We start from the raw sequence: 23,296 nt of genomic DNA, 5'->3' as shown, positions 1-23,296 counted from the left end.
TAGATCATTCTGAATAGAACAATAGGGTACGATAAGTATGACTGTCAACTGGACTTTTTTGATTAACTGAGGAGATCAACATGATAACATAGGCATGACTATCAGTGATGGAAGTTCCATTAAAGAGCGTTTCCACATGGTAGAACCTCCTCAGGGAATATAAGGTTTTCATGAGGCTGATATTGAGCCGCTATCCAAGCGCGAATACCTTCGTTTAAGAGAATATTTTTGGTGTAGAAAGTCTCAAATTCAGGATCATTCAATTAGTTAAACAAATTAATGTCGCGACTGCAAATTCCCTCCGTGGAATGTCGTGATGCTACCTAGTCTCTAAGATTAGGTAAGCCTAACAACATGAGGAAACATTAAATAAAACTCGGAATTTCATAACTCCAACAATTTCATAAATAAAAATTATAAACTCAATGTATACAAATCCCCAAAACCTGATGAGATATAAGTCACAAGCTCTAGATACAGTGCTGAATAATCTTATACATCATTGTCTATAAAAGTGTAAAGAAATAAGGAAGAACAGGATAGAAGGGGACTTTGAGGCCTGCGGACGCGGGCAGGTGTACCTTGAAGTCTCCAAAAGCAAGCTCAGCGCGCTAGTACCGGGACTGATAAGATGTACTTGGATCTACACAAAATATGTGCAGAAGCGTAGTATGAATACACCACAACTGTACCAGTAAGTGCCAAGCCTAACCTCGGTAGAGTAGTGACGAGGTCAGGTTAAGGCCCTACGATAGATAATAAGAAACAAGACAGAAGACATAACGATACAATGATAATGACAAAGGAAGTGAAACAATAAAGAATTTACAGAAAGTTAACAACACGGAATCAAGACAGTTAATACAATACGAAAGGAAAACAAGGATTTTACATGTTAAGGAAAATACAACCAAAACAAATACAACAAATAGAGAAAGATCAACAGGGGGCCTTACCGAGGTACCGCCTCGTAGTCCCAAATCATAAAAGTAACTCACAGTCTTTCCTTATATCACCGTGGGAGCCTTTACAATTAGTTTTGAAAATCATTTTTCCCGAAATAGCACCTCGCATTTTAGCCCACCTTATTACACCGCATGGCTTCTAGTAGTTCCCCTACTAGCCACGCGTATTAAGCCCGTCTTATCTCACCGCATGCATTTCAACACCCAGACCTTATACCACCGCATGCGTATCAATAGTAACAACAGCACGGCAGAAATCTCGTGCAAACAACCAAACAATCCTCTCAACAATAACACGAATGCCAAAACATAACAACTCAATACAATAATATTTCACTAACTTACACTTTGCCTCAATAGAAACTACGGCCTTTGCAACTCAACAGCAAGATATTTCAAGGATAGCAAATTTCAAGTAGAATCCCACAGTTAAATAATAAATACGGAATTAAGAAAGCAAGTAATTCAACTAAACATGTAGTGCAAATAAGAGATAAGACAAGTAGAGATATGAAATTAGGCTAAACATGATGATTATAACATGCTAAAGTAACTCAATTAAAGCATGAAAAAGAAACTACGTAGCTAAAAACGGAATCTCAACATTTATCCTGTGTACGCACTTGTCACCTTGCGTACACGGCCTCCACATATCACAATTATCATAAAAATACCAAATCAAGGGAAAATTTTCCCACACAAGGTTAAGGGTGGGCGTCGGTCGGTTCGGCTGGTTAGTATGAAAGTACGGTTCAATACCAAATCCTAAGGGAAATTTTCCCCACACAAGGTTAGGGGTGGGCGGGCTGGTTAGTATGAAAGTACGGTTCGGTTCATCGGTTTTTGGTTTTGTAATATTAATATCCAAACCAAAGTATTTACGGTTCGGTGCGGTTTTTTCAAGGTTCGGTTCGGTGATTTCCAATTTAGTTTTTTGGTTATTAACAGTGCAATATTTTTATTTGTTGACTCATAGAGACCTCCGATCTGAATAAAGACCAACAGCAGGAGCATAACCATTAAACTTAGCAGATCGAACATCACTAAAACGAGCGTCTTCTACTACTGGAGAAGTTCGAAAGCATGGTATTGCAGAAGGGTCACCACAGCCCAAATGAATGATTGGCTTCCTCTCATTCTCTTCTTTAAGATTTTCCATTATTGTTTCAAGAACTGATCGAATTGAAAGCAATGATTTTTCCTTTAAATCTCCATTGTTGAAACCAAAACTTCGGTTTTTCGGTTTAACCGAAAACTGAAACAACAAAACTGTTAACCGCACCGAATACTGAAATTTAATAATTTATAAACCGCACACTGATCGAATAACCGATTAAACCAACACCGAAAAATCGAAATTTACGGTTCGGCCGGTATTATGGCACCCCTACACAATGTTAAACAAGTCACTTACCTCAAACCACGCTAAATCAATCAACTAGAAGGCCTTTCCCTCGATTTTCCAACTCTGAACGGCTCGAATCTAGCCAAAATAATTTCATACTGTAAATATAACTATAGGAAACTAACTTAAATAATGAAATTATGATCTTAGCAATGAATTAAAAAAATCGCCCCAAAAAGTCAACCCGGGCCCGCGTCTCGGAACCCGACCAAAATTATAATCTGAACCCCCATTCGATATCGAGTCCAACCATACAAGAATTATCCAAATCTGACCTCATTTTGCCTTTCAAAATCTAAGAACTTCTACACTTTTTCCCCAATTTTTCCAACTCAAATCCTTAATTACATGATAATAATAATGATAGATTAGTATAATTTAACCAAATTCAAGTCAAGAATTCTTACCCCATAATTCCTTTGATAATACCTCGAAATTTCGCCTCAAACCAAGCTCCCAAAATCTCAAAATGAAATATGAACCAAATCCTCGAATTCTTCCTTTTTCTGCCCAGTGAATCCGCATATGCGGTCACTTAGTCGCATCTGTGACGCCGCACCTATGGAAAAACCATCGCAGGTACGGTCCCAGCTTAAGTCCCAGAGTTCCGCTTCTGCGGATAAAAGCTTGCATCTGCGAGCCCGCTTCTGCGGAGAAACGACCGCATCTACGGTCACACCCAAGGCTGCTTCTCCAAATTCTGCTTTTGCGAAGACAACCTCCACATCCACGAGTCCGCTTCTGCGAACAAATGATCGCACCTGCGATCCTAGCTGGGCTAGGACAATTCCGCTTCTGTGACCAGTGGCTTGCATTTGCAAGCCCGCACCTGCGGCCCTTGCCTCCGCAGGTGCGAAGACACCAGAACAGCCCAGCTTCAGCAGAACACCAAGTCTAAAAATGATCCGACTATACCAACTAGTTCCAAAACACATAACGGACCTACTCGAGGCAGAAAATCACATCAAACAACTTAAATTCAACGAATTGCAACCCAAGTTCAAGCCTAAGCAACTATGAACTTTCGAAAATGACGCTGATTCATACCAAAACAACTCTGATTGACACCAAATTTTGCACACAGGTCATAAATGATATTACGGACCTATTTAAACTTCCGATCGGGATCCGACCCCGATATCAATAAAGTCCACTCCCGGTCAAACTTCACAAATTCCTCCAATTTCCAACTTTCGCCAAATCATGCCGAAACGATACGGACCTCCAAATCAACATCCGGACACACTCCTAAGATCAAAATCAACATAAGGAGCTATAGGAACCATCAAAAATCCATTCAAGAGTCGTCTTCACACAAGTCAAACTATGGTCAACTCCTACGACTTAACCTTCCAACTTAGGGACTATGTGTCCCATTTCACTCCGAAACTCACCGAAAATCAAAATCAAGCACCCCGACAAGTCACGTAACTACTATATAACACAGAGGAGGCAATAAATGAGGGATCGAGGCTAATACACTCAAAACGACCGGCCGGGTCGTTACATCCTCCCCCTCTCAAAACAAACATTCGTCTCGAACGAGTATAGAAACATACCTGAAGTGGTGAAAAGGTGAGGATAGCGGCTACGCATATCATGCTCAGTCGTCGCCTCCTCGACTGGCTGACCCCTCCACTGAACCTTAACTGAAGCAATGATCTTCGACCTCAACTTTCGAACTTGCCTGTCCAAAATGGCCACCGGCTCCTCAACATATGATAGATCCTTGTCGAACTAGACTGAGCTGAAGTCTAACACATGAGACGGATTCCATGATACTTCCGGAGCATAGAAACATGGAACACTGGATGCACTGCAGCTAGACTAGGTGAGAGTGCAGGACTATAGGCCACCTCTCAAATCCTCTCAAGTATCTCAAATGGTCCGATATACCTAGGGCTCAACTTCCCCTTCTTCCTGAGCCTCATAACACCCTTCATGGGTGAAACCTGGAGCAAGACCCGCTCCCCAACCATGAATGCAACGTCGCGAACCTTCTGATCCACATAACTCTTTTTTCTAGATTGTGCCGTACGAAGTCGATCCTGAATCAATTTAACCTTTTCCAAGGCATCCTGAACCAAGTCTGTACCCAATAGCCTAGCCTCGCCCGGCTCAAACCAACCCACCGGAGACCGACACCGCCTACCATAAAAAGCCTTATACAGGGCTCTCTGAATGCTTGACTGGTAGCTGTTGTTGTAGGCAAACTCCGCAAGTGACAAGAATTTATCCCAAGAACCCCCAAACTCCATCACACATGCACAGAGCATATCCTCTAATATCTGAATAGTGCGCTCGGACTGTCCATCCGTCTAAGGGGGAAATGATGTGCTCAACTCAACCCGTGTACCTAACTCATGTTGTACGGCTCTCCAGAACCACGATGTAAACTGCGTACCGCGGTCAGAGATGATGGATACTGGCACGCCATGAAGCCTAACAATCTCGCGAATATAAACTCGAGCCAGCTGCTCAGAAGAATAAGTAGTCACCACTGGAATGAAATGAGCTGACTTGGTCAACCTATCCACAATCACCCAAACTGCATCGAACTTCCTCTGAGTCTGTGGGAGACCAACAACAAATTACATAGTAATCAGCTCCCATTTCCATTACGGAATCTCTAGCTTCTGAAGCAATCAACCTGGTCGTTGATGCTCATACTTCACCTGCTGACAATCTAGGCACCGAGCTACATACTCCACTATGTCCTTCTTCATCATCCTCCACCAATAATGCTTCCTCAGGTCCTGATACATCTTTGCGGCACCTGGATGAATGGAGTACCGCGAACTGTGAGCCTCCTAGAGAATCAACTCACGCAAACCATCTACATTAGGCACACATATCCTGCCCTACATCCGCAGTACACTGTCATCTCCAATAGTGACCTCCTTGGCATCGCCGTGCTGAACCGTGTCCTTAAGGACAAGCAGATGGGGGTCATCATACTGACGCTCTCTGATACGATCATGAAGAGAAGACCGAGAAACCACTCAAGCCAAAACTCAACCCGGCTCAGAAACATCCAATCTAACAAATTGGTTGGCCAAGGCCTGAACATCCAACGCTAATGGCCTCTGCGCTACCGGTAGATATGCTAAACTATCCAAACTCTCCACCTTGCGACTCAAGGCATTGGCCACCACATTAGCCTTCCCGGGATGATATAAAATGGTGATATCATAGTCCCTAAGCAACTCTAACCACCTCCATTGACGCAAGTTAAGATCCTTCTGTTGGAACAGATGTTATAGACTCCGGTGATCGGTGTAGATCTCACAAGGAACACCGTACAAATAGTGCCGCCAAAACTTCAAGGCATGAACAATAGTTGCTAACTCAAGGTCGTGGACAGGATAGTTCTTCTCGTGTACCTTCAGTTGTCTAGACGCGTAGGCAATCACCCTACTGTCCTTCATCAACATCGCGCCGAGAACAATACACGCGCATCACAATACATAGTACAATACCTCGAACCTATAAGTAATACAAACACTGGTGTTGTAGTCAAAGAAGTCTTGAGCTTTTGAAAGCTCTCCTCACACTCCTCGGTCCACCTGAACGAAGCACCCTTCTGGGTCAATCTGGTCATAGGTGCTGTAATAGATGAGAAATCCTCCACGAATCAACGGTAATACTCGCCAAACCAAGAAAACTCCGGATCTCCGTAGCTGAAGACGGTCTGGGCCAACTCTACACTGCTTCAATCTTCTTCAGATCTACCTTGATCCCCTCACTCGACACTACATGGCCCAAAAATGCTACCGAATCAAGCCAGAATTCACACTTTGAAAATTTTGTATATAACTTCTTTTCTCTCAAGGTTTGGAGCACGGTCCTCAAATGTTAATCATGATCCTCCCGGCTCCGGGAGTACACCAGAATGTTGTCAATAAACACAATGACGAATGAGTCAAGATAGGGCTGAAATACATTATTCATCAAGTGCATGAATGCTTATGGCGCGTTGGTCAGCCCAAATGACATCACTAGGAACTCGTAATGACCATACCGAGTCCTGAAGGCAATCTTCAGGATATCCGGTTCCCGAATCTTCAACTGATGATAGCCTGAACGCAAGTCAATCTTGGAGAACACTCTAGCACCATGTAGCTGATCAAATATGTCATCAATATGTGGCAATAGGTACCTGTTCTTCACTATAACCTTGTTCAACTGACAATAATAAATACACATGTGCATAGAACCATCCTTCTTCTTTACAAATAAGACCAGAGCACCTCAAGGCAACACACTGGGCCAAATGAAGCCCTTATCAAGCAACTCCTGCAACTTCTCCTTTAATTCTTTAAACTCTGCTGGGGCCATACGATAGGGTGGGATGGAAATTCGCTGAGTGTCCGGTAACAAATCAACGCCAAAATCGACATCCCTATCGGGCGGCATGCCCGAAAGATCCGCCAAAAATACATCTGGATAATCCCTCACTACCAGAACTGACTCCACGGTAGGAGTATCAACATTGACATCCCTATTAGTGGGATTTGTGATCTGATGGCTATGTGGAGAGTATGATTTGACTGCGAGATTGTGTTCGGATTGATCGAATGTGACAAGAGGGTTTACTTGAGATGTAGCAAGGACTAATGGGTGTTGGATTTGTGACTTGATATAGCTTGTTCAGACTCTTTCTGATAAGAGGTTTATTACCAGCCTTTGGTTCTTTTGGGCAGCTGCTATGATTAGAAATCATCATTGTGAGTGTTTGAATTATGTGGTATATCATGTGATTTCAGGTATGTTTTAGACTCGTTCGAGGATGAACATTTGTTTAAGAGGGGGAGGATGTAACGACTCGATCGTTCGTTCTGAGAGTTATAGCCACATTTCCCCTATCTATGCTTATTTATATGTTGTTCAGCTGTGTTGAGTTGTATCGAGTTGGTAGGTTTGGGTTCGGAGTAGTTTTGGAGTGAAATGAACACTTAGTCTCTTAGTTAGAAAGCTAAGTTAGAAAAGTCAACGGGAAGTTGACTTATGAGTAAAAGAATTCGGATTTGGATTTTTATGAGTCGGTTAGCTTCGTTGGGTGATTTTAGACTTAGGAGTGTGTCCGAAATGTATTTTGGAGGTCTGTGGTAGAATTAGGCTTGAATTGACGAAAGTTGGAAATTTGGGTTTTATTACGTGTATATATATAAGGTACTATATTATACAAATAGATAATGGGCCTACTTTACAAATATGATAATAAAAATAGTATATAAATAAAATAGTGGGCTCAAAACCCACATCTGATGCACATCACGTTTTAAGGCTTACAAAGTTAAATAGGGAATCTGATTCCTTGTTTTACGAGAAGATACCAAATCTTAGTGAAGAAAACGGAGGCCACAGTGACGGCGCAAATTGTGTACTCTATCTTGATAGCTTGTTAGTGTAATTGTGGTTGAAGACAAGGCTATATAATCAGGTATTTTGGTCAATTTTTGTACAATGATACACATGGTATTAAATTTACAGTAAGTATTAGTTATATCTTAGTAAATAAGCTGATGATTAGGGGGAACAAGAGAATAATTGGGCAATAATTATGAGTTAGTAATATGAATAATGCAAATAGAAATATTGGGTTGAAATCTCTGCCATGAAAAAGAATTATGGTGATACAATTTCACCTGTTTTGATTTCTACAATTTTTGAATTTAGGAAACATAATACTTATGCCAATAATTTACGTAATTATTGTAGTAATGATGATGGCAATAAAGTGAAACAATTATATAGTATAAGTCATGGTTTAGTTCATATAGAGCTTCTGTTTCGGTACTTTCGGAAAGTACTACTGCTGACCGTGTTTGTGTACAAATTATTTATTAATTGGATCAGAGATTGACTTTTATTTTGACTTGTCCTGAGATTATGAAAATTATCCACCTAGACTAATTAGGACGTGTTATTCAATATTTTGGATAGATTCGCAGCTTTTGGAGACCGGGTCGAGGGACGAGGGCATTCCGGAGTAGGATTTTACGCTGTTAAGGTAAGTAACAGTTTTAACTCTGGCTTTGAGGGTATAAACCCGGAGAAATTGATATCATATGATTGTTTGGTGGTGATACCCACGCTAGGTGACGGGCATGTGGGTGTTCACCATGAGGGATTGAGACTTGGTCCGTCCCGTGAGGCCACATGGCCATCATCTGTGCTTACGTAGTTACTCGTTGTTGAACTTGCCTGCCTTCATGTTAGGGATCATGCTTAGGCTTTATTCATGCTCACATTATTTGTACTCAGTCATAGAAATTATTGTACTTGTTTACCTCAGTCTTTATTATTTGCTAATATGTTGTGATGCTTGATGTGGGTTGTGTCCCCTTATTTGTTGATGATGGTGAGGCTAGTGAGGTACATGATTGAGTGAGGCCGAGGGCCTGGTTGTGAGGATATTGATACCATAGCGCGTGAGTTGTCCGCGTAGCACGTGAGTTGATCGTGCGGGTCCAAGTATTGATACCATAGCGCGTGAGTTGTCCGCGTAGCGCGTGAGTTGTCCGCGTAGCACGTGAGTTGACCGTGCGGATCCATGTATTGATATGGTAGCACGTGAGTTGTCCGTGCTTAGCGCTTGGGCTTTGGGAGCCCCTCCGGAGTCTGTACACACCCCCAGTGAGCGCAGAGTGTTGAGTGTATTGAGTGTTGAGTGCTGAGTGCGAGTGCTGAGTGATGGACTGACACTGCTGTGAGGTTGTATTTATTTATGTTGTTGCTCCATTTATCTGTTAAATTTCTTTGTGGCATTTACTAAGTTATGGAATTTACCTGTTTATTCCTGTTATTTTTAAAATTGTGAAAAATAAATAATTGGACTATTTTGCTCAGCTCGTCACTACTGCTCAGTTCCTTAGTTATTTCTGTTACTACTGAGGTGGTTGTACTCATACTACACCCTGCACTTTATGTGCAGATCCAGGTGAGTTAGAGCGCGGCGATCGTTGAGTTCAGGCCGGCTTTAATTGGAGACAGCAAGGTAGCTGTCAGCGTCCGCAGGACCTTGTTACTCCTCTTGTCATTTCTTGTTTTGGACAGTTAGACAGTTTATATATCTTAGTTTATAGTTTTAGACGCTCATGACTTAGTGACACCCCGATGTTTGGGACTCGTTTCCGTATTTTATATTATTTATATTTAGAGTTGGTTTAGTTTATCAGGAATTAAATTATTGGAAATCTTTTATTAAATTCTTATAATCAGATTAGTAGTAATTTTGGGAATAGGCTTGCCTTGTAACACGATAGGCGCCATCACGACCAAGGTTAGATTTTGGGTCGTGACACTTAATGAACTTTCAACTTTCAACTTCCAAAACTCATGTCAAACCATATCAAATTACATCGGAATGACCTCAAATTTTGCACACAAGTTCCAAATGACATAACAAATATATAACAACTCCTAGAACAACAATTCAAACCCGATATCATAATAGTCAACTCCCGGTCAAACTCATGAAGCTTCCAAACCTTCAAATTGTCAACTTTCGCCAATTAGAGCCAAAACCTTCTATAAGCCTCCAAACGCAAATCCCGGCATACTCCCAAGTCCAAAATCACCATCCGGACATAATGGAACTATTAAATTTTCAATCTGAGGTCAAATATACAAAAGTCAAACTTGGTTAACTCTTCCAAATTAAAGCTTCCTAGTTGAGAATCATTCATCCGAATCACTCCCGAACAACTCGAAAACCAAAACCGACCATACACACAAGTCATAATACACCATATGAAGCTACACATGACCTCAAACCACCGAACTGAATGCAAATGCTCAAAACGATCGGTCGGGTCGTTAAGAAAAGAATACTCTCTAAAACAAATTAAAGGGCAAAATACAATATTGTCTGGTCAGTCGAAACTAATTGCACTCACTAACAATGGCGGATCAAGGATTTGAAGCTTCCGGGTGCCAAATACCTTTAGACGTCCATGTGTTGCTATTTATAAATTGAGATAGAGTAAATATTTTATCGTTTGAGCAACTTTGAACTTTGGTTCGGGTTACTGTCTTTTTTGTATATAATATATCGACTGAACGGAAAAATATGTAATATAGTTATGATAGAGCGAAGATTTGCTAAATAAAATATTATTTTAACTTTGTGTGAAAAAAGTAAATACTTAACTAATAAGAGACACAAAAAGGGATATTTTAATATGTACCCACTTTTGGGGCACCATTGAAGTTAATAGTCCATTGCACAAAATTTTGCAAAGTGTACCCGCTCGGATCTAAAGTAGTTCAATCTCTTCAATGCAACTTCAGAAATCAAGTCTGAAGTTCTTCTATCTTTCAAATGCAACTTCAAAAATTCGAATATTAAGTAGTTCAATCTATAAAATGCAACTTCAGATTTCGAATCTTAAGTTCTGAAACATAAACTTGTTCTTCGAATTTCAACAATCGAATATATGATTGAATGCTCAAATCTACTCCAAATGAGCTCAAATTTAAAACATAACTTTCAAATATAATAAAGAACAAATCCCAATCATCAAATTGTCAAAACAACAACAAATTTAACTAACTCATTTTGCAACTAAGAAGAAGAAGAAGAAGAAGAAAAAACTCTAAGCACAAAGAAGAAGAAAACGGCAGTAAAGAAGAAGAGAAAAGTGTATATATCTAAAGTTATCCAAAAATTGAGTATCAATTAATTTTTTTACGAAATTTGGGTATAAATTTAATGGGTAGCGCAAAACTGAGTGCACATAAAAATTTTACCACGAAAAGAAAGTCAAAAGTTAACAGATAATGTAAGATAGTTAACAATAATTACAGAAAAAGAAAAAAAAAAGAATGGAATATATAGAATGATAGAAAGCTTACATGACGTAGCAAGCCAAAAGATTCAAAAGTTACTGCCAATGAGGTTTGATCCTTCACAACCAAGGTGGAATCTCCTGCCCTTTGCCACTAGCACCTTTGTATCATTTGTTATTATAGGTGGCACTTCTCACACACACACATACCTATATGCAGAGCATCACTAAAGCTTGCGGGTGGCGTACCTCCCTCTCGAGCCTTACTAAATCCGCCCTTGTTCACTAGCTAAAAAGTGTATCAAATATATATATATATTATATGTATATAATACACATGTAAAAAAAGTGTCGGTTGTTATTTTTTAGAACGGCTAAAAATATACATTTATCAAATTATAATAAATACTCCATACCACAAATTACTGGGCTTGTGCTAGCACGGGCGAGCAACATCTTGTATAATTATAACATCCAAACAAAAAGAATAATTTGGCTCAAATAGAAACATCTTCTGGCTCTTAGGGATTTAGTTGAGTGGTAAAAACATCGCATGTGCTATCTAAGTTAAATACACATCACGATTCAAACACAACCTCGAACTAAAATTTGACATTTAAGTGGAAAAGAGCAAAAAGACTAGGTTATTATGCACCATCTCAACCCGCACCCCAGCTAACCAACGAAGATTTCTCGGCCATAAAAAAATAGAACCAGATTCTGAATTAAGGGTCAATTAAGAATTTCGAAAATGTACAACTGTGACATACACCTGACGTTGCAGTTGGCAAATATAGTCATGGGCATAATGAATTTTGCCATTCCTGATGGTTGATGAGGAGTCTTTCATCGTATATCTGTCCATCAAGACTCACTCAACCTCAACACGCCACAACACGCAGGTTGCTATAACTTGCTTCTTCCTCACCAATTTGATTGTTTCTTAGAGGGCCCTGCCACCTTGAAACATTCAACAGCTGCTCCCTCTTGTAGAAGTTTGAGATCAAGAATCTTCCTGAGCAGTCTTGTAATATCATGTGGACAGAGGCCCCTGTATCAGATATTAAACAGATACTACACTTGATCTTAGTAAAAAGGCCGAGAAAGGTATATAATCCATATGACCATTCTTACGACAAGTCAAGCGGGAAAATTGCACCCTCCGCATATGAAGCTTAGGGTGAATTCACCCTCCATCATGAAGCTTAAGGGTTACACTGTACCATTCCAGCCGAGCAGCAAACAATTTTCTGGCAAAGATAGTCCATGCACATAACTGATCAATCAATCTGTTGAACAACCATTGTAATGCTACTTCTGACCTTTCCGAGCTAGAAATCTTTCCCGAGCAGCTTGTATCCTGCTGTCACGGTCTTCGGGTGACTGAATAGTAGCAATTTCTTTCTTTTCCACGTTTAAAGTTACTTCTTGAATTTGCTTATCAGGCTGACTAGATCCCCCACTGTTTCATGCGCATGAAAAGTACAAACATTACGGAGAGGATAATAAAAGTAAATCGCCTCAAATGTCAAGCATATGTTAATTACCTCAGTTTAAAGACATTTAGTTTCTCAAGCTTCGCTAATATTGGTGCAACCCATCGCATCTCAACTGCACATACATTACGCATAAATGGGCGTGAAGTAACTATTAATTCATGATAGACGACATAGTTTGGAAGCATCCCATCCTCATCTGCTTTTAGCACAGAAGATGGATGGACCTGCACAAATCAAAAAGGTACTCAAGATTTGAATTGAAATATGCCAGTTCAAGTATAAAACCATAACAATGGAACATCTAGACTATAACGCCAGCAGATATAGATCTAGTCCCAAATATAATAACTAAGGAAAGCTCCTACATCATGTTTAGAGTTCATCTTCAAACTAAAGATGAAACTGTAGACCATGCCCTCCACAAAGGACAAACATGACAAACTAGCACTGTGAAACAGTAATAACCTGTACGAGTTCAGACTTGAAACCAAGAGGCCGATACCCGTTATGCCGAATGCTCCGTTCAGCAAGCTGATTTGCGTAGCCAATGAACAATGCTTTCCTCAATATTCTATACTCCTGTTGGCTGTCTCTCCGTCTTTTGCTTGTTTGGACATCTAATGAGCCTAGTTTTAAGAAGACAACATAAAGTAACATTTAGGAGCTTGATTTTTTAAGAACTATTACGCCGGCACCCATGCAGTACTCCAACCAGAAACTAAACCCTAACTCAAGGGTAGCGCACAGATGTCAGATTATGATGTAAAGGGACAAGTTAAAATTCTACAAACCCAAACAGGACAATCTGGGAAGACCTTAAGTTATCGATGGCTTGTATTTTGAAAACTCTAGCAAAAGGAAACCATTACCTTTAGCAATTTTATGCATTATTTGAGATAATTGTTTCCTGACATCTCTCACGAACACCATCCCGCGGACCTATAATTAACAAGATCCAGAATGTTATTCCACTTATGTCCAATGGCATAAAAAGTAAAAAAGGATTATCACACACAAATAACAAAACCAATTGTACTGTAAAAATGTATTTCAATGGTGCTTCATGGAAGTCCAGAAAAATACCTGTAAGTTGTTCTCTTTACACCAGTCTATGTTGTAGTCAGTCTGATACCATTGCTCATAAATTTGGAGTAGCTGGATGTGATCACCCAAGCCAGAACCATCAGGAAGGTTTGAAGGAGTGTGCTTCCTCTTCTTCTCAGAGCTCTTACTGCAAGTTTAACAAATTAGTACTCAGCTTTGAAGTATTGCCGGCTTAAGTACGGAGAGGAAAAAGAATGCCAAAGAAGAACATGCTTCAAGATGGAAAAACAACAGAACAAGACCAAAACATGTTGCCTTCTTTATCAAGTCAATGTAAGGCTTCGACCTGTGGAATGTCTATATCTGTATGGAAAACTGATCGCACACGACTTTGGTTACCCTATTATGAGAAATAGAATAGTCCTAATTAAGAGTCACATATTTCTTATATCATGACTTTGCCAATCTTTTGATACATAAGATACTGTAGCAATATAATCTTTCTGACAGTGTCTTAGAAGGAGAAGGAAGATGCTGATATTAGTTGGCACTTAGACTCTGAAGAATCAAGCTGCTCTTCTCAACGTCACCTTATCCTTCACTTCATATTTTCAGTTCACGAGCTTCATGTTCGGAAATCTCAGAGGTTTTTTACCATAAAAATACTAAGTCTGGAGTAAAGCAACCATTCTAGATCTCAGGTTCCTGTTTGCAGCTCTAAATCATCCCACTTCATTATCAAGAAACTTCCCATGTGATATTTTATTTTTCACAAAGATAGTATGCATAATTTTGCAATGAAATCACCACCAGATGTTCAGATGCTTTAATGCTGCAGAAAAGTTCAATTTCTTTGCTACAGATGAGTATATTAGATTTTTCTTGGTACGAAAATCAAGCTCGCTTGCACAGAAAGCAATGTGATTTTACAGATATCAATGCTACCACGAAACAATACAAGCAAGAATTCTGGACAATTCTGTATACCTTGGGGCAGGAAGCAGCGTGGTCTCAGCAGATAACATGGAAACAACAGTCAGTGCTTGGGACAAACAATCCAACTCATTTGCCTCTAGTAAGGTCCTGGAAAGAGAAGGTTCCAGTGGAAGCTCTGCACAAACTTGAAAAGTTAGATCTCCTGTAGTTCTGTTTCCTGAATGAATTGCTTTATGATCTCCAGAATTATGGAATGCAGGAGACTGTAGTGTGGTTTATGAACTCCCCCCATAGTTTCTCAAGGGAAGAAGCCAAATGCACAAGAAAAATTCATTACTCATCCTTTCATAGCAAAGTTTTGACTTTCTTTTTTCTTTGAGGTGGGACGGCTTAAAGGGGACCTCTAGTCTAACATAGAATATAAAACAATAGAACTATTACCAGCCATCTTTCGTCCAAGGCTTGTGATTGAACCATTTTCATCAATTGCATCGACTAAATATAATTGCTTCAAGGCATCCTCTAAAGACTCGACTGCAACGAAAGCAACAAAACAATGAACAATTGAACAGGTAAACATTTACAAAAGCAGAGGAGATTTGGAGCATAAGACCAAAGAATAAGGTAAGAGAAACTGATGCTTACTGGAAGGAGAGTCGAGAAAATCAAATTTGAGAATATCCATATCAGCGAGATCTAACGACTTCAAATAAAGTACAGTTCCAGCCAGTGAAGACCTTTGTATTTCAGGAACGGTGGCATCCAAAAAATCATCATGGTAAACCATAGAGGGATATAAACGATAACACTTTCCAGGACGAGTTCTTCCAGCACGTCCTGCACGCTGCTTTGCCTGCACCCTGCAGTCACTCATAGGTGGAAAGCTCAAACATATACTTTACTGAAGTAGAAATGACCCTAAACTTTATATCAACAAATTTAAAAGGAATAGAAGTCGTATACTTTACTGAAGCAGAAATAATCCTATATCTATATCAACAAATATTAGACAGAGCAAAGAATAGAACACTAAGCAAAGATCAGAGACTGAGGTTTTCTGTCCATATACTTCTCATCATCTCATCTGTCGACAGAACAAAGTAGTCAATTAGGTATCCAAAAACTGTCTGGTGGCTAAACGCATACCAGGGTAAAGATGGTATTAACTCCAAATTCCTCCAAGCAACCCTTGAACTACTGGACCAACACACTAAGGGGAAAAACGGGAACAATACTAAGTGGAACAATTTTTTCCCATGAATGCCTTCTCTTTACCAAAAAGCTAGATTTTCTGACTGTTAATGCAGCTTAACACCTCAAACAGAAGTCCTTTCTCAAGCACCCAAAACCAGGTCAAAAACAAAGAGAAAAAGGTTACACATGTTAACTTACTTGCTAATCTGAACAACCTCCAAAGAGTACATGCCAGTTGATGGGTTATATTGCCGTTGCTTCACATACCCCGAGTCAATGACATACCTGTCATCAGGTTTTTGCAAGAAAAAGCAGTTTAATGATGTCCGTAAGCAGAAAATATGAATCTAACATCCATTACATAGCAAGCAAACTGAACAGCAATAAAACTTGCCACGCCTTAGTTCACAGTTAGTACTCTGTAGCCTACACTGTGGGAAAGAAGGGAGGGAAGATGAGTGGCAACTTTTGCCTAGAGGAAGGATATATTCTTCTTAATTATGCTTCCATAGAAGTAGGAACAATCAAAGAGAATCCGTCAATTTTTAGGAGTGGAATGAAGAGAATGATTAAGACTTCACCATAGTACTAAATACTCCGCTCATACGTCATACCAATTGTAAAAGAGAATTGACAGGATCTTTTGAGTTCAATAAAACAGGCATAAGCAAGGTTTTAGATATTGCTCTTTTCCTAACCCCCCCCCCACCCCTCAAAAAAAATCCCAAAAAACGACTTCTTTTCTATTATGAAAAATTCCCCGACTCTTAGATGCAACACTTTCTTATCCTAAAACTAAGTTGATTGCATAAGTAAATTACATGGGCCTACTGACAATGGTAATCTTCAAAATCAAAATAGAAATAACCAATCAAGTTACTGCCTACGGCCTTCCTTAGAGGGGATGACATTCTTGCAAGAGCAGGAAATGGTCAGACGTCCACTCAAAAACACTCCCACCTTGCACCCAAGGGTGTGTCATAGAGGTCAATAAAGTTGGAAACCATAGGAGACTAGGGTTCAATCCCAACATAGGCATAAAGGTTAGCTAATTGCTTCCCTCCTGCCTAAGCCTTGTTGACCAGAGTTTTCGGGTAACTCTTTTGGCGAGAGAATGCAGGTATAAGGTGGAATAGTCGAGGTCCGTGCAAGCTTGCCCGAACACCACTATTATATAACTAAAAAGGTACCCATGTAGACAAGAAGACAAATGCTAGTAAAGTATATGATAATTTCTTTGCGATTACTGTTCCGTAAGTACCTATCCTGCAATTTTGCAGGGGTCTTTGTTTGAGAGATGTTTGCTCAATTATTTATTATTATGATTATTTTCCTAGGGAAGATGCTTACTCAAATATTATTCAAACAAATATACAATAGCACTCCTGGGAGAGTAAACTAAAATTCTTGAAGCGTTTATACTTTAAAGTAAATGCTTATAGCTGGAAATGCTCGTCGTACAAGGTTTAGCAAGTGCAAGTATTATTCGCCTCACCAAACTTTTGATAGTAAAATATATACTGCATATTCATGCTCAAGAGAGCACGTTAAAACACCAGGGGGGAAGATCAAAATCCCATTGATTTCACCCATTTACCTTTATTGGTTCTCTAGATAACAATTAGTTTAGCAATTAACTGAGTTTTCTTCTTTTTGACACCACATTATAGCATGTGATCAATCACTGCAAATCATATGTCGGGAAGCGAGAAACAGAAAGTTGAGCATTCTAAGTATCACAAAGTCACAGAAAGATAAGAACCAATGAAGCACACAATATGTTAACACTTAAATAACCTCCAAGATCGTGCATAGCAGTGTCAGATCTACTTACACAACACCGTCAACTGTCAAAGAAGTTTCAGCAATATTTGTAGAAACAATAAACCGCCTACAATTTGGAGGTGGAGGACTGAAAACACGCACCTGCCCATCAAAAGAAATAACAAAAGGAAAAATGTTCAATACATAACTGCGATAAGAGAAACAAGGGAAAATACTCGCAAACGCATATAGAATTTACAAGAGCAATAACCACGCAACTACTAGTATTCAGCACGGTAAACCACTTAAAATGTGGCTGAAGAAAAAGAAGGAGAAAAACAATCATCTGAAGTTTCATAAAGAAGATGATCAATCAAACAAAAAATTGTCCTCCAAGCTAAGTTCAACTCAACCACATATTTGACTTCTACTTGTGTTGTGGAGTCACTATATAAACTGTGTCACAACAGCTACGGAAACCAAATTATTTATCGCATATTTCATCAACCAAAAAACTTATTGTTGTCAACTGGTGATCAAAAGGAGTGAGTCAATCAAGATGCTACTGTTCACAACTAAAAGTGAAACAAACATGAAATTGTTGCAGCACAGACAACTGCCAATATCTGTTCCAGAAAACCAGCTAGGACTATGATACTCCTTTTTTAACTTGACTAGAGGACTATGACACTTTAGTTCACCTTCATTAAAACACTCAGTTTAAATATGAAATCTCTCGTCTAACTGGAAGGGTCATGTCAGACACAACAGTAGATCAGATATTTAATATCTGAACCAACTAGAACTAGAATTTTCAGGATTTCAAAGCAAGGAGTTTGAGAAGGAAAATAACTTGCCTGCATCTCAGGTGGCAAGGATCCATGAAGAGGAAGGATTAAGGCATCCAGACAAGAACCTTCTTGTAAGCTTTGAATTTTCTCCTCCAACTTCAATACCAATTTCTCTATGTCATCCTAAATAAGGTTCTCAATTTCACTTTCCAGGAAATAGTGATTTGCATGTCGAACCATTTATTCTTCAGTGGGAAATAGAGAAAGGACTGTGATATACAAAAAAGCATCAGACAGGAAATACTCCATAAAACTCACCTGCCCTGTCAAAAATATTAAAATGTCCCCTTCTGGCTCCCGTACGTGAATATCTATGCACCAAAATGAATTGTCAGACCAATTCAGAAAAACAAGAAATTTTACACACAAAAGGAAAGGTGAACATTTCAGATTAGCAGAAAGCAAGAAACAATCGAAGGAATAAAACCAAGATTCAAACTTATAAAACAAATATGAGATGTCATAGTTCTCGTCATACCGATAGCTGTTTTTAGAGAAGCCTCCACATAGTTTTTAGGGCGCTCTGAGATGTGTACTATTTCCACAGGAAATAACTCGCCTGGTACGGTAAGGACGGGACAGTCGGAGAAGAACCTAGATACCTTTCCACCATCAAGAGTTGCTGATGTGATCAAAACTTTCAAGTTTGATTGACGCCGTTTGATTAATCTTTTCATTAAACCAAGCAATATATCCCTGAGATTGATATCTCAATAATGAAAAAAGTCATTTGTAGAGATAACCAACATGATCTAAGCAAAAGGAGAATGAAAGACTACAATAATCTAACAGTTGGATATATCTCTATAATGTCAAGCCGAGATGAACATATAGAAGGTCATGGAAAATGGATCTAACGTGTTCAAACTCCTCTCATGTGCTTCATCCAATATGATGACAGAATACTGATTCAGCTCCGGATTAAAAAGACTCTCGCGGAGGAGCACTCCATCAGTAAGATATCTGCAGTTTGAATAATCTTCCAGTTAAATGTCAAAGAGGAGCAAGGGAACTAAACCAATAGAAAGTGCCAACGATAGTAATTGGTATTAACAATAATTAAGAACCACAAAAAGTACTTGATATGTGTTTTCTCCGAAGTTCTATCTTCAAATCTTATGGCATAACCGACTTCCTCTCCAAGTCGAACATTTTGCTCCTGTGCAACTCGTCTGTTCATGAAGAGTTGAAGGAAATTATCAAAGAACGAACCGAAAAAAAGTTACAAGCCGAAGAATGAACCAAATAGAGAACACTAGATGTTGGTGTAACTACAGCATAAACCAAATATATATAAAAAGATGTTGAATAGCATTTTTCATGCTTCTATTACCTTCAACAGTGGATTCAGATCAAGGCTAATGTGGCAATCACCTCCACTGGTTTTATCAAACACCAATAGCGGATCCACATTATGTCATATGGGTGCTTAAGCACCCATTGCTTTTGAAAACAAGACTACTACTTATATAGAAAAATTAATAATTTATACAAATATATTAACTAAGCACCCAGTCTAAGTAGTAATTTTCAAATTAAGAATAGTTGAGCACCCACAATCTAAAAATCCTAGATCAGCCATTGTCAAACACAATTAAAAATGCGCTTATACTACCTAAGTCTTTGTCCTCATTTACCCTTGCCCCAACTAAACATCTCAAACAACAAGATTTCCCAAGTCAGGTAACGGATCTCAAATTTTCATCATCTGGCATAAAGGAAGTCTCTAACTATACATACTACATACTTGCTAGCATAATCCTCAATGACTCTCTTATTAAGAGGGAAGTAAAATCTCAGGTTACCTAAATTCTTACTACTATATAACCCTGTTTTCTCTTTTTGCATCTCCATTGAAATGTCTTCTGGTTAGTAATTTCCTTCAGTATAGTCTCTCATCCTTCCGAGATTTCATAACTGACTCCTTAACTCTAACTCTAACTAACTCCAAGAGATTGGTATAGCTCCCACAACCTGCCTAACTAGACTCACTTCATCTGCAACTTTGAACCGAACTTTGCATAGACATGTACAAGTGAATTCTCTGCCCAAGTCTTGGTGGGCGGTGGCGGAGGCAGCTTGAAGGAAGGTGGTTCAATTGAATCCCCTTCGTTGAAAAATTATATTGTGCAAATAGGGCAAAAACTACGGGAAGGTTCAAGTAAAGTGGCAAAGAGGTTCTAAAAATTGCTTTAGGTCATAGGTTAAAATTCTCTGTGTGACATTTTTTAATCACCTCGTATAAACTCCTGGCTCCGGCACTGTAATGGTGGCCAAAGTTCTACTCATAATTGCGGGTAGGATGTAGCAGGTAGCCGGACAAGAAGACAATGAAAATTTTGATTTAAATAAACGACATTTCGAGTACAAGGAATTTGAAAGAAAAAAAAAACACAATAAATTCAACACGACATGTAAATTGTAAAGATACAAAGTTTAGGAAGATTACCTAGAAACAGAAACAGCAGCGACACGTCGAGGCTGAGTAACAGCGATCATTCCAGATTTGGCATACCCCCTTTTATAAAGCATTTGTGAAAGTTGTGTACTTTTACCAGAACCGGTCTCACCAATAACTACCACTACGGGGTTTTTCTCCACTGTTTCTATGATTTTCTCCTCAAATCGAACTATAGGTAAATCCGCCATTGATTTACGGTGCTTAAGGGGTTCTAACTATTCTTAACAATCGAATTCAGGCCCTCTTTATTTGTTTGGCAGAGCCAACTTGTTATTACTGTACTATAATGAAAAAAAGTTTCCAGTTTTAACTTTGGCGAAATCACCTCATGGCGCCCTAAACTTGTACCTACCTGTTTGCAAAGCCAATAGACAAACTTACCATTTTTACAGTTGAATACTTCCACACTTTGTTATAAAATAAATACAGTAAAGTAAAGACAAGTATAGACATAAACTGATATATTATTTAACTTTAAACTTATGTACATAATTAACTGAAAATTTCTCTATTTATAAAAGATAGGAAGCAGCTGCAAGGCTTTTTCGGAAGCAGCTGCAAGGCTTTCCAGGAAGCAGTTGCGAGGCTTTTCTTGAGCTGCTTGTAAACTGTCTGCATGAGCTGCTCGCAACCTGCATGTTTAATAAGAAGCTGCTGCAAATTATTTTATTGAGTTGTTTATAACCTGCATGCATCAGCTGCTTGTAGATAAACTTCAACAGACTACTAAATGGATAATCTTCTTCAGGAAGATTACCTATAGCTGAGTAATAAATGGACATCCACAATATAATAATTTCATAACACTCCCCCTTTGATGTTTATTAAAATATAATGTGCCTCATTAAAACCTTGTTAGGAAAAACTGAGTGGGAAAATCCTAGTAAAGGAAAAAAAGTACACATATTTAGTAATACGAAATTCTAGCTGCGTCATTAAAAACCTTACAAGAAAAAATCCATGGAAAAAACCTTAGTAAAGAAAAAAGAGTACAGTGCATATTTCACTCCCCTGATGAAAACCTTGTTTAAAATATTTGAGCCTCCGCATTCCAATCTTGTATACCATCTTCTCAAAAATTGAAGTTGGCAAAGATTTAGTGAACAAATCTACCGGATTGTCACTTGAACGGATTTGTTGCACATCAATGTCACCATTTTTTCTGAAGATCATGTGTGTAGAATAATTTGGGTGAAATGTGCTTCGTTCTATCTCCTTTTATAAATCCTCCCTTCAATTGGGTTATGCATGCAGCATTGTCTTCGTATAAAATTGTGGATCTTTTATCATATTCCAAACCACATTTTTCTCAAATGAAATGAATCACTAATCTCAACCATACGCATTCCCTACTTGCTTCATGAATAGTTATTATCTCAGCATGATTTGAAGAAGTAGCGACAATAGATTGCTTTGTGGAGCGCCATGATATGACAGTACCCCCACATGTAAACACGTACCCGATTTGAGATCGAGCTTTATGAGAATTAGATAAATAACCAGCTTCTGCATAACCAACAAGATCTGCACTACCTTTGTTAGCATAAAACAAACCCATATCAAGAGTTCCATTTAAATATAGCAATATATGCTTAATCTCATTCCAATGTCTCCGTGTAGGAGAAGAGCTATATCTTGCTAGTAAATTAACAGAAAATGTTGTGCCAGGCCTTATAGTATTAGCAAGATACATAAGTGCACCAATTGCACTGAGTTGGGGTGTTTCAGGACCAAGGAGTTCCTCACCCTCTTTTGGAGGTCGGAACGGGTCCTTATTCACTTCAAGTGATCGAACAATCATTGGTGTACTCAATGGGTGCGCTTTTTCCATGTAAAAAAATGTTTTAAGACCCTTTCTGTATAGACAGATTGATGGATAAAGATCCCGTCTGCTAAATATTCATTTTGAAGAACAAGATAAATTTTTGTCTTTGCAAGATCTTTCATCTCAAATTCTTTCTTAAGATATTCAATTGCCTTTTGGAGCTCTTCTGGAGTTGCAACAAGATTTATGTCATCAACATAAACAGCAAGTATAACAAATTTTGATGCCATTTTCTTTATAAAAACACATGGACAGATAACATCATTTATGTAACATTCTTTCAGCAAATATTCACTAAGGCGATTATACCACATGCGCCCAGATTGCTTTAAACCGTCAAAGGTCTTTGTAATCTGATTGAATACATTTCCCGAGATTTTGAATATGCTTCAGCCATTTTAAATCCTTCAGGAATTTTCATATAAATTTCATTATCAAGTGAATCGTACAGATAAGCTATAACTACATCCATCAGATGTATTTCAAGCCTTTCACGTAAGGCTAAACTGATGAGATATCGTAATGTTATGGCATCCATAACGGATGAATATGTTTCTTCA

At 38.8% G+C, this 23,296-nt stretch overlaps 1 protein-coding gene across 2 annotated transcripts; it reads right to left on the bottom strand.

Annotated features, from left to right (window-relative positions):
- Positions 1 to 11,584: 11,584 nt before the first annotated feature.
- On the bottom strand, positions 11,585 to 21,277 carry LOC109241022 (probable pre-mRNA-splicing factor ATP-dependent RNA helicase DEAH4). Of its 2 annotated transcripts, XM_019407730.1 has the most exons (16): positions 20,900 to 21,276; positions 19,530 to 19,622; positions 19,309 to 19,413; positions 18,929 to 19,146; positions 18,709 to 18,761; positions 18,457 to 18,573; positions 17,670 to 17,761; positions 16,034 to 16,120; positions 15,287 to 15,501; positions 15,083 to 15,175; positions 14,693 to 14,816; positions 13,745 to 13,892; positions 13,531 to 13,600; positions 13,127 to 13,287; positions 12,710 to 12,885; positions 11,585 to 12,624 (listed from the first exon to the last, which is right to left on the bottom strand). In XM_019407730.1, exons 1-16 carry the CDS (start codon positions 21,097 to 21,099, stop codon positions 12,474 to 12,476), a joined length of 2,103 nt encoding a protein of 700 aa, XP_019263275.1. In that variant the 5' UTR covers positions 21,100 to 21,276; the 3' UTR covers positions 11,585 to 12,473. The 2 variants fall into 2 exon arrangements, with proteins under 2 accessions (XP_019263275.1, XP_019263276.1); XM_019407731.1 differs by lacking the exon at positions 11,585 to 12,624 and having other exon boundaries at positions 12,765 to 12,885; positions 13,164 to 13,287; positions 20,900 to 21,277.
- Positions 21,278 to 23,296: the final 2,019 nt, after the last annotated feature.

This window comes from Nicotiana attenuata, unplaced genomic scaffold (genome assembly GCF_001879085.1).
Source record: "Nicotiana attenuata strain UT unplaced genomic scaffold, NIATTr2, whole genome shotgun sequence".
In the NCBI taxonomy this organism is placed as follows: Eukaryota; Viridiplantae; Streptophyta; class Magnoliopsida; order Solanales; family Solanaceae; genus Nicotiana; species Nicotiana attenuata.
This window is presented reverse-complemented; position numbering and strand designations above follow the sequence as displayed.

Bases quoted from the DNA above. Each gene is read 5' to 3' on its own strand.
- LOC109241022 (XM_019407730.1), bottom strand. From the start codon at position 21,099: ATGGCGGATTTACCTATAGTTCGATTTGAGGAGAAAATCATAGAAACA. The intron at 19,623-20,899 runs GTAATCTTCCTA...CTTCATGAACAG, and splicing joins GCTGCTGTTTCTGTTTCTAG to ACGAGTTGCACAGGAGCAAA. The intron at 14,817-15,082 runs GTAATAGTTCTA...AAGTTTGTGCAG, and splicing joins CCTTGGACGAAAGATGGCTG to AGCTTCCACTGGAACCTTCT.